Here is a 14,696-nt window from a genome sequence, read left to right on the forward strand (position 1 = left end):
GGTGCTGCAGCCAGAGGGAGGTGCAACCCTTACCCTGCAGAGCCTCCTTGGCCCGTGCCAGCTCCTGCTCCTTCTGCGCCAGCTGCACCTTCAGCTCGGTGGACGAGAGCACCTCGGGGGACTTGCTGCCGTGGGTCTCCTCCAGGTCCTTGGTCAGCATTTCCTTCATTTGCCGGAGCAGGTGGACCTCCTCCTGCAGCTGGGCCACCTCCTCCCGCAGCAGCGCTGGAGGAAGAGGAGACACAATGTGAGGAAGTGAGCGACGGCTCCCGGCACAGCCCCTGCTGGAAACTCCAACCCCGGGGAAATGCTGCCGGGCTGGCCCCTCCCTCTGCTGGCTCTGCACAGCCCAAAACCTGCACCACGGACTGGAGAAGGACCAGGATGGATGGGGAAGGCACTAGGGAGGAGGTGGGGAGCCTCCGCTTTGATGGAGGTGATGGCTTTTGCATTGAAAGAATAAAAAGATGTTAATATGTAATAGTAAATAGTAATAGTAATAGTAAAGAGTAAGAAGAAACCAAGAAGGACTTTCCTATCCAAACCACTCACTGACAGGGCTGGTCTCTAACAGTCTCCTGAGCTCCCACACATCTCAGTTCTGACTCCAGCCACCCACATGCTCAGGGCACACTCAGCAAAACCACTGTGAGACTGGAAAAGGGAAGCTGACGCTTCCATCCACAGCCCCAAATCCTGAATTTTGCAGACTTACACACAGTGACTGCTCACTCCTCCAAGCAGCTACACCGCAGGAGCATCCTGGCAGAACCAGCTGGGATCCTGTGCACAGCAGGCACTGGAGAAAAGCTCCAGTACCTCGTTTCCTACAGCAGCACCCACTGTTTAGTGTAATAAAGTGCTTTTCTGCTCTTTCCACATTGCACCCATCACCCTCATCCTACAAGACACTTTTGGTCTGTGCAGGTGCTGCTGCAATCTTCCCTCCAAGTCTGGCTTTGCTTTCCCTCCCATTTAGAAACAAGTGGAGAAAAGCCCTTTCACATCCCGAAATTATTATTATTGATTTCATAGAATAATGGAACGGTTTGGCTTGGAAGGGACCTTAAAGACCATCCAGTCCTACCCCCTGCCATAGTCAGGGATACTTCCCACTAGACCAGGTTGCTTTAAGCCCAACCTGGACCTGAACACTTCCAGGGATGGGACATCCACATCCTCTTGGGTTGGGAGAAAAAACGACCCCATCAGCACACACCCGTCACGGTTACCAGGAAAATGAAACAGAAACGAAACCCAACACCTCCTCTCCAAGCCACCCTGGCCGTGTCCTTTCCCCAGTGCTCCCGTGTAGCAGCGAGCCTGGAGGACACCAGCTGGACATGGAACACAGGGATTTTCCCCCTGATTCTTCCTTGGTTCCCTCTCCACGTGCAGGGGCCGTTTCCTTTCCGGCACTGCGAGGCCGGGCGGTGACGCTGGCGGCAGGACAGGGAGAGGCAGCTCCCCCCTCCCGGCAGCTGCACCAGGAAGGCATAAAAATCTGCTGCACATACTTGAAATGCTTCCCGAATGAAAACTGGCAAGGCCCCATTCTGTAAATTATTTAGCAATAAAGTCACTAATGAGGAACAGTCGAGCTCCAGGCTGGGAGGGGGTTTGGTGCAGCCCAAAGAGTTTTCTTGAAATCCGTGCAAAAAGCAAGAACTGGAGGCGGCCAAGGCCAACAGGATCTTCCCCAGGGGATGGGAGAAATGCAGCGTGTCCCCTCCAGCCTCTGGGAACCCTGAGAGGATGTGAAGGGCTCACACACGGTGGAGTATTTAGCATGCAAAACCCACTCAGTGCCTTCCCCAGCCACAGAAAGCCCCCTGCAGACCCATGAAATACCTCTGGCTGCAACAAATTGCTTTTTTTTCCCCCCACTGATAAGTCATTTTCACCTTTCCTTACATGCCACTTCACCACGGGCTGCTCCTGGGAAAAAAATTAACCCGCAGATGAGGATGGAGGCAGGGCAGCTTGCACTGATCCCGACAGATTCCTGCGAATCGCAGCATTTTGGTGGGAACCAAGAAAATACCCACAGGGCACGAGGTGATCTGGGAAAGGGAGAGGGGAAACAAGACCAAGGACAGCCAGCCCGGGGGGAATTCTGCAGCAAAGAATTCCAGAGGGGTCCTTGGGCATGGCCCAAGATGCTGTAATGCACTGCCCAGTGCAGCTCTCAAAAAATGCCCTGATCCCCTCTGGTTATGGTGAGAAACACTGAAGAAACTGAAAAGCATCTCTCCTCCGAAACAGGCAACAAGGGAATTTCATCCCCACTTAGTACTCAGCTCCTGATCCAGGCAGAAACTGCTGAAGGATTAAAATCTGAGATCTCTGAGAAGCTACAGATGTAATCTGGAGAGAAGCATGCAGCAACATGCTCCCCACGCTGCCAGCCAAAGCCTATGGAGAACCTGAATTATTGATCAGCCATATATCCAAAATTCTTGCTTTTTTCTGACATAAAATTTGAGATATACATATATATATATAGGAATCTGCAGAAAAAAGGATTTTGCTTTGCAATATACAGTTATTTGCTACATATATATACATTATATATATGGCAAAGCCAAATCCGGTTTATAAATACATATATATATAAAATTGGAAAGCAGAATCCATGCAGCCAGGGTTTGATAGGAAAATCCCTCTTTCCAACTCCCTCTCAGGGCTCCTGCCAATGTAATGGAATCACAAACTGGTTTGGGCTGGAAGGGAGCGTAAAGCCCATCTTGTTTCACCCCCTGCCATGGGCAGGGACACCTTCCACTATCCCAGGCTGCTCCAAGCCCTGTCCAGCCTGGCCTTGGGCACTTCCAGGGATGGGGCAGCCACAAATCCTCTGGGCACACGCCTCTAATGACACTCCTGTACAGGATTTCCATCTCTCCAATGCTTCCTCTGGTATTCTGCCCACCAAAATCACACCAATTTTCCCCCTCAGAGCACTTCCCCCTCCCCAGCATGAAGCATCTGCTCTTCATCACTCTCCTCCAAGCTTCCATCCCACCTTTCCAGCACCTCCTGCTCTCAAGGGTCCTATGGAGAAATCCCACATTATTGGCATAATTCACATTAAGAGACTCAGCTTGAAAGGGAAATTTTTGCTTCATTTTAAAGCAGGGGGGAGAAAACCCCTGTTGCTCTGCCAAGTTTAAGTACCTAAATAAATGACCCGAAACACCCTGTTTGCAGGCAGCTCTTAGTGATCGTTACAGGAAAGTTCCAATAGCTGGGAAAATGGGGTCAATTATTCAGGAACCTCATTTCAGCCTCTATTTCTTCCACATACAGATGGCTGAGGGAGGATTTCCATGTCATTCCTATGAGCTGGATGGAGCTGTGCCTCTGTCTGAAGCTGCAAAGGAGTTTGAAGTGAGCATCAGCACTCTCTAGCAGGGACCAGGGCTCAGTGCCCCTCCAAGGGACTCCATACACCCCCCAACATGATGCAAAAGCAATCAGGAGAAGAGAGTATTTTTAAAGGCTTTTTTTTTTTTTTTTTTTTTTTGCAGTTCACCCTTGCAATCGTCACTGTAACAGGGTGCAAAGTTAAATCTGCCATTAGGAATCGCCTCCTAAACGCAACAACCTCAATGTGAAAAGCTTCCACAGCACTTTTCCCTCAATGTTTTTGTCCCTTTTTAAATTTTTCCTCCTCTTTTTAACCTTTTTTTTGGGGGGGCGGGGAGGGGACTTGGGTGCCTTCTGTAATTCCTGACTACCCAGAGGAGGAAGTATTGCCTTGCATGGACAAGCCCCATCACTCATTCCAACCCCTTCCAAATCTGCTGCAAGTGGGCAGAGATGAAGCTAATGCAATTGAAACATTTCCCAGACCAGCTGATGAAAACTACCATTCCCACTGAAATAATTGGCTGTTAATTATATTTTAGCTGATCACATTAAACTTCCATGACACTGCTGGATTCTGCATCCTTTATGCTTCAACGACTGATGGGTGTTAACAGACAACGCCAATGAGATTTTTTTTTTTTTTTTAAATTGTGGTGAACATCTCCAGACATCATTTGGGGGTGAAGTTTCCACTCCTGCTCCTGCAAATCCCATCTTGGACTCCTCTGGGCAGCAGACCAACCCTCCATGCAGCAGCAAAGCCTTTTACTGGCCTTGGAACAGGCATCACTTTAAAGAGATCCATTTAAAAACCTTTTTTTTTTTTCCATGTAACTCAGCTGACACGATTGCTGTACACGCATTTCTGCTTTTGGAGGGGACATATTAAAAATGGATGCAGAACAAACGACGAGGCTCGTGTGGGTGAATCAGTATCTCAGGTGAAAGCTGCATTTTGTGCCGCTTTTGTGAGTTTGACGGTGAGATGCTTTTTGCTTTGCTGGGCACAAGTCAAGGGTGAGTTTTTATCCAGAACATCAGCAGGATAAATATACATGTACACACACCTCTGTCCTAGGATGAAAAATGCAAGGTTCATAAAGAAACTTACTAGAAAAAAACAAAACTATTCAAGGCTCAGGGATGAGCTGAGTTTGCGTTTTAAAGAGCATCTCATCACCTCTGATTTTTAAGTAGCTTCTCATCTTGGGACTTCCCTCTTGCAAAGGTGCAGAGAGCTGGAGAGTGACAGGACAGTGGGGAATGGCTTCTCACTGATAGAGGGCACAGTTAGTTGGGATATTAGGAAGAAGTTCTTCCCTGTGAGGGTGGGGAGGCCCTGGCACAGACTGCCCAGAGAAGCTGTGGCTGTCAGGTTGGACAGGGCTTGGAGCAACCTGGGATGGTGGAAGGTGTCCCTGTTCCATGGGTGGAACAAGATGGGCTTTAAGGTTCCTCCAACCCAAACCATTTGTAAGAGGACCCAGCTACTGCCACTGCCCAGGACTTGCTGGAGCAAAGCCAACACAGCCAACCTCTCCCTTTGACACCCAGACACCACAATGGACTCACAGCGGCTCAAAACGAGCCCACTCTTCACCCCACATCATCTGCTCCAGGGGATAAGCGCAAGGGCCTGACACTTGTAAATCACCACTTCAGCCCAGTCCTGTTGTGCATCCCAGGCACATCCCTCAGTACAGAGTCTCTGCAGCACTGTGGCACACCATGGCCTCAGAGGAGCTGTCAGCCACCCAGTGCTCCCTCCTGGGTGGGTACCAGGGTGCTCAGCAGAGCCTCTTGGGTTAATAAAATGAATTTTGGCTTTGCACACCTATCTCTTAATTATAAATAAGCTTTTATTTCCACCCCGTGCTGTTGCTGCAATGCTACAAGCGAGCTGTTGCACCTGGCCACAGAAAATCCGGAAGAATTTCAAGGTAAAGCTTTCACCCAGTGAGAGCAAATCCTTGCTAACACCACTCCTGAGCATTTCCTGAGTTAGACACCAGCTTGTCCTCGGTGTGTCCACAGGGTCACAGCTCCAGGACAGGACCCCCAGCCACACACACTGACCCAGCTGGGGCAGGATGTGCAGAGACCACCTGCTTGCCAAGTTACCTCCACGTCCTGGCATTCCCCACCCCAAAAATAAGGATTATTTCCACCACGCAGTCGGTCTGCCCCGGCCACATGCTAGCGGGTGTCTCACAGGGGATGCAAGTAAATAAAACCTCATTTAAACCCCTGTGCACACCGGCGGGAGGGTGAGCAGAGGGGCTTGGGGGCCAGGCTGGGGTTTGTGGAGGCTGCCAGGAGCACACAGGGCAAAGAGCCACAGGCCGGCGGGCTGCGACCCCCGCGGCAGCCCCCGGACCGGCTCCGAGCCCTCCGCCAGCTCCCGGCTCGTCCAACTTCTCCGGGAGCCAAGATGGACTACGGGGCACCGGGAGCCGCCCTCCCGGCCCTCCCCAGCGCCGCGGGGCCACGGAGCCCCTCGCCCCTGCCCCCGGGCGTGGGGACAGCACGGCCACCACCGCCACCCTCCCCGCGGCCCCGGCGGCTCCCAGCGCGCTCCGCCGTTGTTTTGTTTCCCCCAGGAGGAAGCGAGCTCCAAGCACAAAGCGAGCGAGGGGAAGGAAAGCCGCGCACGCCGGGCTGCCACCGCTCCCGGGGGACCCTCCGGGGACCCCCTTACCTGCGTGGGCCGAGCGGGGGCACAGCGCCCTGGCCGGAGCATCGTCCGCGGCCGCCGCTCGCCGTGCCCGGGCAGCCGGACAATGGGCCGGGCGCGGAGCGGAGCCCTGCTGGCAGCGGCACGTCCCCGCCTTGCTCTCCTCCTGCTCCGACTTCATGGCGGGGCACGGCGGGCCCGGGGCCGGCCGGGGGCGCGGGGGGTCCCCGGGAGGGCGGCTCCTCCCCGGTACCGCTCGGCGGTGCGCGGAAGTGCGGCCAGCGCTACCTGCGCCGGGAATTTGACCTCTCGCCGCTCGCTTGATGTCACGGCTCGGAGGAGTGGCTCTGCCCCGCACGGCCCGAGGTGAGCGGCACGGCGGGCCCCCCACAAGTCTCCCGGAGCCCCGGGGCCGCGCAGGAACCCGCGGCCGGCCGGCGGCGGAAATGATTCCCGGCTGGAATCATCATCCATCGCTCCCGCCGCTGCCACCCACCCAGCGGCCAGAGCCGCGTCCTGGCGGCTCCATCGCCACCGCTGTTGGCCATACCCGGCCAGCAGCACCGGGGGAAACTGAGGCAGGAAGGCGGCGAGGCAGCCCCGGTGCCAGCGCACGGCTCGGGCCAGCTCGTCCTCGCAAGGCAAACGCGTGAGGTGTTGTTTTGGTTTTTTTTTGTTTGTTTTTTCTCGCAGTGCAGTTGTTACTTATTTTTATATGGGATGGCGTAAGCAGAGACAAAGCAAAACCCGTTGAGAACGCAGAGACCACCTGCCTTTCTGTGATAAAACACACATGAAAACACACCAGAACGACCACACTCTCTGAGACCCAGCACGCCCGTATGGCTTTTCCAGAGAATCATTAAGGTTGGGAAAGACTTCCAAGATCAAGTCCAACTTTTAACCAAATAGCACCACGGCCACTAAACCACACGGCACAGCGTCGCATCTGCTGGTTTTTTGAACACTTCTAGGGATGACGACTCCACCACTCGCCCCGAGGAGCCCATTCCGATGCTTAACCACTCCTTCAGTGAGGAAATTTTTCTAATACGAATATTTTTGTTCCCTGTGGTCCACGGTGCACTATTACCTGCCCTTACCCTGCTGCCTGGGCTGCCTGTTTCCAAGCTCTCCACAGTAGACCTGCTTTATAAATTTCTTCACCTTCCTAAGTGATGAAGAACGGGGCAGAAGCCCTTTGGGTTTATGAATTTTTGCCTGTCTCTACCCTGTTAACCTCACTAGGATGAGCCCTGCCCGGCCAGCTGCTGGTGTGGGGATGCTCTGGAGGCAGCCCCAGCGCTCTGCCACCACACACCTCTTGCTCTGCCCAGGAAGGCAGCGCTTGCACCAAGCTCATAAAACACAGTCCAAGACAAAAAAAAAAAAAAATCACCATATTCCACTTTACAACAGCACCAAGCCTCTGCCAGCCACCCAGCCGCAGTATCTCAGGCATGGGGAAACTGAGGCACACCCCGTGTCCACGGACTTTGACGTTTTGGGGAAGTGGGTGACAATACAACTGCGGGAGGAGTGAGCTGTCCTGGCTAGGAAGGAATGCACCCACGGCCACCTGGTCCACCCGGGTCAATAAGCCAGCTTGTCACCCACCCCGTGACTCTCCCAGTGCGCTGGCGGGCATTGCCCCTTCCCTCTCCTGCTGCTCCCTCACAGCGTTTTGGGAAGGGGAGGGGAGTTGGTTTCGTTGTGCAACGAGCGCGGTTCTCATCGCAGCAAACAGCGCAGGCAGCAGGCTGGCGCTGCCACACGGGCGGGCACGGCTCTGCTGCCAGGCGTGCGCTGCCCCATGGCCCCGGCCATCACCTACCTCAGCTCCGGGAAGCCCAGGAAAACTCTGCGTCACCTCCCATGGCAGCAAATGTTTGCACAATTCCCTCCGCGGGGATCAAGTCGGAGCGCGCCCGTGCCGACTCAGCTCCCGCTGCCGCGGCCGGAGCCTCCCCACGCGAGCCGGGAATCACCGCGGGCTCCGGGGCACCTGCGGGTTTAATCCTGCTCTCTACGTAATCCCAGAGCAAAGGTGGCCTTGTGACCTGCCACGGCACGGGAAGGTGCTGAGTTGCAGCGCCCCGAACCAGAGAGGGAGGAGGTTCTGCACGTCACAGGCATTGCACAAGGCCAAAGCTCCCCGAGAGCTCCCCTTGGAGCCTCCTTCCTCCCTGGCAGAGGAGCCCGGTGAGCTCGGAGTGCTGGGCTGGGCTCAGTCCTGACTTCTGCTGACTAATGGTGGCCCGGCAGCATTACTCACACCCGCAGCACCGTCTGTGCTCAGGCAGAGCGGCTCGGCTCCCCTTTGACCCGGCCATGGACCCACAAGGATTTCCCTGCCCCTTCCGTTGTCATTAATGATACCTTTGGAAGGCGCTCGGGAAAACGGCGCTGCTCAAGTCAAGGATGGCTCATGCAGGGTTTGTGAGGTCCCGCCGGGCTCTGGCACTGAGTGTGTCCCTGTGACAGGCAGCAGTCACCTTTTGGCTGTGGTTAAACTGGGGCTGGGCCTTGGTCTCCTCTCCTTGCTCTGGACCAAGACATTGCTGTGTGGCTGGTGGTGGTCCCTTAGCCAGGGGGAAGCTGAGGCCAGGGAGGTGTTCCTGTCCCTGGAGTCACTCCCCATGGATTCAGGCTGCTGCTGGTGCTGGGGAGGGTACAAGTGCTGGTGTCAGTGCAGATGGCTCTGGCCCTTCCTTCCAAACTGGCCAGCCTCCGTCAGCCCTCCCGAGCCAAGACACTTCTTCAGGGGCAGGGGAGACCCTTCCCACCCAAGCCTGGCTCTGAAGGTCTCTGCAGGCTCAGCCAAGCTTGCCAAGCCCCATCAGAGGACAAACCTGCATCGTGTGTCCCATCTCCAGCTTCCTGGGCTTGGAGGTCTCACCAGGGTTATGGCTCTGAAGTAAATCGAGCTACAGGTGGTCACCACCAAAAAATTGTCCCAACTCTGCCAAAAATCGCAACCATCACCCCCAAGGGCAGAGCCCACCAGAGACTGGCAATACAGAGTCAAGTTGGGGTCAAAAGCTGTCCAGCTCTGGCACAAGCTGCCCAGGGCAGTGGTGGAGTCCCTAGCACTGGAGGGATTTAAGACGTGTGGATGTGGCATTTGGGGACACGGGTTAGTGGTGGCCTTGGCAGCGTTGGTTGGACTGGATGATCTTAGAGGGCTTTTGCAACCTTGATGATCTTAAGATTCTGTGAAAGAGCAGCTCAGCTTCAGCACTGCTGCTCCAAAGGGAACAGTTCTCCCTCCCTACAACACGGAGCAGGAGCTGGTGGCTGATCAAGTGCAGCTTGAGCATATGGCTGGTGCTGTGTGTCACTGCCCTGGAGGCACCAGCACCTGCAGCCACTGCTGCCTAACCTCAGCCCTGCCCGAAGAATCTCTGTAGAAGGCCAGTGATGCATCCATGTGCCTTCAGACAGGAGCTGGCCCTTGAGAGCCACATTTGACCTGAAGGGCAGAGTTGTCCATAAAAAACACCAGAACAGAAAAATCTGGAGACCTCATACAAAGTTTCCTGCTTCAAAATGCCACCTGCTTCCAGGAAAACTTTCTAAACATTTCTCTCCTACAGCCATGGGAACCCCCCTCTCCACCCCCCTCTTTCTCAAAATAAAGATAACAGACTGAGGACATGTTTCAAAACAGAGCTGATTTCTTTTTTCCCCCTGGTTTTTCTTTCAAGGAAAAACTTCTCTCAAAAATGACAGATTTTTGTCAAACATTTCACTCATGACAAATTGGCATTGTCATCGAGGAGAGCACTCGGCTGGGAATTTCGGAGGCACTTCGGGAACCTCCATCTGCTTCTACCGAGTTAAAATCCGAGGCGGTGAGGTTGGAGAACTTCACATGTGAGGCAAGGATTAATTAACATCGATCTGGCTCCAAAAACCAGAGGCGGTGAGAGTAATTTTCATTGAGGAACTTGGCACCGCTTAGCACCTCCTCCTCCTCCAGTGCTGCCGGAGTATTTTAAGCTCCTGCAAATCACACGTGTATCACCAAGAGTTTTTGCAGTTATTAATGAAAGCCTCAATAGAGAGAAAAATCTTAATTTTTTTGTTAGCTCCCTACCCAGGCCATACACAGCAACTTTATCCTTCTTTAAAACGGCGTGACAAAACTGTTTTAAAGACACAAAAAAGCAAAGGGGAAAGGGCAGACATCATCATATTGGTTCCAATCTCATTTGGTACAACTTCCTGAGCTCATCACAGTTATTTCTATTGTGTCTTTTAATTTTATCATGAGGATTATAGTTATCATCACAGACATTTTATGCCTAACTTCTGGGTTCTTTACAATATTTTCATTCAAATGCTAAAAGGCTGTAATGAGGCTAAGATAATGGCCCGCAAATATAAATGACACAGATCAGAATAGGGGGAAATTGGTTAAAAAGGAAAACAAATTACCCATCCTGATTTGCATTCAAAGACAGTAACTGGTGAAAAAAAAATTGATGTATTACGGAGAGGGAGCTTTCACCTGGCACCTGAACCCAACAGAACCTGCTGTGCTTCTGCAACATCTGGATCCAGCTGCAAATGTCACTGACTCCTCCCTGCCCTCCCCAGCTGTGCCAGCGCTAATGAGGCGAGGGATGGCTCAGACAGCTGCACGTTTGTGGCCGTGGAGGGACGGGGTGGGCATCGATCAGCAAAACGTGAGTTCTGCGAGAGCTTTGAACCGCTGAACCCCACCAGAATCAATATTTTCCTTTTTAAAACAATGCTGTGGGGGAAAAGCGCATCTCATATAGATTCAGTGTTATTCTGGGTTTTACATTATTCATTGAACCTTATCCCATGTCACGCTGCAGTGAATATATTACCATATATGATGATACAAAAAAATTACATGACTCCTGCAAATACCCGATAAAGTGTCAGGCCGGGCTGCTAAAGGAGCTGCAATCCCTCATTAGCAACGTGTAATTATGCTGCCACATGTTGGGGTTGTGCCTGTGCCACCAGTCACTGTGTAGGGAAAGAGCAGTAAAATAATAATAATAATAATAATAATAATAATAATAATAATAATAATAATAATAATAATAATAATAGCAAAATAATAATCAGGCAACAGCAAACCCCAGAGCTGTGTGGTGGGTCTCAAAATATCTTTGGGAGATATTTTCTTGTTGAAGCCTTATCTCCCCCACAGCACATCCAGGAATGTCACTGCAAGGCCACCAAGGGCCACGGTGTCCCCAGAGCCTCCCAGTTCAGCCCACCCCAGCAGGGATTTTGGGGGCACTTGGAGGGAACAGGCTGCATGCAGAGAAACATTAGGGAAAATGGGAAATCTTTCAGGAAAAGTTAATGATTTATCCCTGTGTATAAATGTGCTGCTGTGTGCTTTGCAGCCTCAGGGCCATGTGTGATTCTAATGGGGCTGAAGGTGGGCAGCTCCACTCTGATATGGAACACTATCATTATAATCAGGTATTATTGCCTTTTAAAATTATTTTTTTAGGCTGCCCTGGAGTTTCCAATGCTCTGTCTTCATCAATCACTCCACCTACATCTATTTATTTATTTGGGAATTCAGTATAGAAAACAGGTGTTTATGACACTCACATAACCTGCTGCATTCATCAATACAACCAAAACTTACCCAAACGCCTTTTCTTTACACCCAAGACCTGCCACTCAATGGGCACAAGGCTTGTTCATGCGCATAGACTCCAAGTGATGCTACAGCACAATTTTTTGTTGCTTGCAGGAATTGCAAGACAAAAAAAAAAAAAAAAAAAAAAAAAGTGGGAAATAAAGCCTGGCTGGGATTTGTGAGGCAGGTTAGGAAAGCCCAAGGGGCTGCATGGATCAATGACCCCTGAGCCTGGACATATCCCGTTCCCCTCCCGTCACTGTGTGTATCAACAGAATATTTATAAATCAATTGAAAGCAATTAATCAGCTAGAGAAAGATAAGGGATAATGAAGAAAGGAGATTAGCTGGCGATGCACAAACAGGGCTCCTCCAGGGAGGAACTGCTGTGGTTGGAAGCCTCCTCTGCAAAGCCTATTAGCTCCACTTAAAAAAGAAATTTAAAAGAGGCAACCTGAATAATTAAAAGGAAGAGTTAATGGTTCATGCTAAGAGCTTCTAAAGACCTGCAGCAGCCGTGTTTGTTAACTGAGGGGACCTGCAGATAAACCACTGCTCCACAGCTGCAGCCCCACATTCCTGCATGGAGCACAACATTCCTGCATCCCCTGGCACGTGGAGCCAGGGAGGCTCACCTGGACACTGTGAGCTGCATCCTGCTGGGCTCACTTCAGTGGCCAACCCTGTGAGCTGAGTTATAAACAGTAACAGAGAAATGACTCCAGGATGTGAGGAGAAGCCTCCAGCGATGTAAATCCCAGTATTACCCACCCAGCGTATCCCATGGTAGCCTTCCAATCACCAACCTGCTCCTTGTTGGCTAAGCCAGGACTAAATACATAGATAATTTGGTTACCAACTGAAAAATTAACCTCTGGGCAGGGCAGTCACCATTTCTGCCATTTTCTGTATGTTTTCCTACTGACTTTTCCACCCTAATCCTTCCACACCAAGCTCTCTAGGGAGGGGCGACTCAGGGCAGGACCAGCAGCATTTTCCTTGGCTGTATTGCTGCCAACAATCATTTATTTCACACCCAGGAGATGTCAACACCAGGGCTGGGCTTAATCCAGTCCACAGGACCAGCACCACCATGATGGTGCCACAGACACCTGGGCGCTTTTGGCCAAAATAACTTTCTGAAGCTGCCACTTCTTTTTTTTGAGGAGAACCCAAAAATGCTCCGTCACCCAGCTGTGACCTGCATCCTAGGGATGTCTGTGAAGAGCCTTCCCAAATTTAGGGGGAAATTGGCAGCCTCCTCCAGTGCTGTGGGATCCCACCTGAGAGCTGGCAGTGGGTGGGCCTCTTAATCAGGACGAGCCACCAATTCAGAGGACTAAACACAGCATTTCAGTGCAAGAGTTGCCTTTTTCAAGTAGTACTCAACAAAATTGTCAGGTCAGGGCTGGAGCTCATGGGTTTTTGTTTTTTTTTTTTTTCAGAGAAGGAGGGTAAACATCTCCCCACCTTCCTCGCCAACCTGCAAGGCAGCAATTTAACCTTCAAGGTAGAGCTCACATTCATTTAGTTCCAGCCCTTATCTACAGGCTGGGGCCAGAATAATTCCACCGGGAACAATATATAATAGATAAAAATAACTGCACTGGAGCACGGACACGGATCCCACGAGCAGCTTCCTCCCTGCCCATCGATTTCATGGCAGGTGATGGGCTGACAGCAGGAAAACTCCCCCAGTTCTGATGTTGAGGGGGCTAATATTGATTTAACAGGATAAGGCTGGTCTTGGCAGGTGTGAATCCAACGCTGATCCCACATCAGGCTCTCCAGGTGCCCCAGTGCATCCTGCTCCCACTCCACTGCCCTTCAATCTGAAGACGCAGAGTCCTGTTTCAAAAACCTGATTTTTAATATTTTTTTTAAATAAATGAAATAAACTTGAAGATTTTTCCAAGTGCCTAAGCATCACGAGAGATAATATTTTACTTGCCTATTATACACCACTTACTGAACTTCTAATCCATGCTTATTAAAACTTTTCACTGCAAAATTTGTTCTACCCTGCCAGGAGGTTCAAGGACAAAAACTGAACACCTGGAGGTTTGAAACCATTTTTTTTTCCCACCAAAGTCTTACTACCACAATAAATATCACAGCACACCTGGCTGTGATGAAATAAATACACCCATGCCCATAAAATCACAGAACGGTTTTGTTTGGAAGGGACCTTAAAGCACATCTTATTTCAACCCCTGCCATGGGCAGGGACACCTTCCACTATCCCAGGCTGCTCCAAGCCCCATCCAACCTGGCCTTGGACACTTGCAGGGATCAGGAGTTCACAACCTCTCTGGGCAAAAAAAACCACACTGACCCCAAATCAGTACTGGAAATGAGGTTCTCCAGTCTGAAAATGAGGAAGGAAATGCCAACTAGCACTAAAAATATGTTTGTTTTTGTGAGGTATCCACAGTGTTACTGGATGGGAGTGTGGCAATGGGTGGTGTAATGCTGCCTCATCTATTTTACACACATTCCCAAAGGCAGGAAAAGCCATTTAAAGCTGGGAGGGCTGCACTGGGTGCCTGCCTGGAATTAAACACCGCACTAGGCGGCAAAGTTAATAAAAGTGACAGCCTTTTATTCATCTTGGCTTGTGCTGCAGTCCTCGGAGGCAGCAGGGAGCTGCTCTCATGGAGTTATCAGGGCACTGCACCAGGCAAACCTGGGGCTGGGAAAATAGAACAAAATCGCAAGTTTAAATAAAATCAAATAAATAAAATAAAACCAGAGGGGGCAGCAGAAGGCACAGAAGCTACATGTCAAAGCCAGCAGCACGAGCCCAAGTTCTGGCAGCATCAGGGTGGGGACATGTGGGTTGGAATCTGGGGCTGGATCCCTGTGGAATGAGCTCAACACTCTGTGGATCAACTCTCTTGTTAGGGTGGAAAAACACATCCCAGAGATGGTGTGAGGATGCACTGAAACCCAGCTGAGAAAAAAAAAATCGTGTTTTATTTCCATCCAGATGAAGCAAAGCAGTGATGCTTC

The 14,696-nt window shown here is 51.3% G+C and overlaps 1 protein-coding gene across 4 annotated transcripts in view; it reads right to left on the reverse strand.

Annotated features, from left to right (window-relative positions):
* The window catches only part of KAZN (kazrin, periplakin interacting protein), a 152,461-nt gene that overhangs the window by 12,958 nt on the left and 124,807 nt on the right, over positions 1-14,696 (reverse strand). For all 4 annotated transcript variants that reach the window (XM_066203201.1, XM_066203202.1, XM_066203203.1 and 1 more), the window contains one exon: positions 34-225. In XM_066203201.1, coding sequence (XP_066059298.1) covers positions 34-225 — 192 coding nt within the window. The remainder of the gene's footprint in view (positions 1-33; positions 226-14,696) is intronic.

The sequence above is a fragment of the Chamaea fasciata genome, unplaced genomic scaffold (genome assembly GCF_029207755.1).
Source record: "Chamaea fasciata isolate MVZ Bird 193981 ecotype frontalis unplaced genomic scaffold, bChaFas1.0.hap1 SCAF_23, whole genome shotgun sequence".
Taxonomy (NCBI): domain Eukaryota; kingdom Metazoa; phylum Chordata; class Aves; order Passeriformes; family Sylviidae; genus Chamaea; species Chamaea fasciata.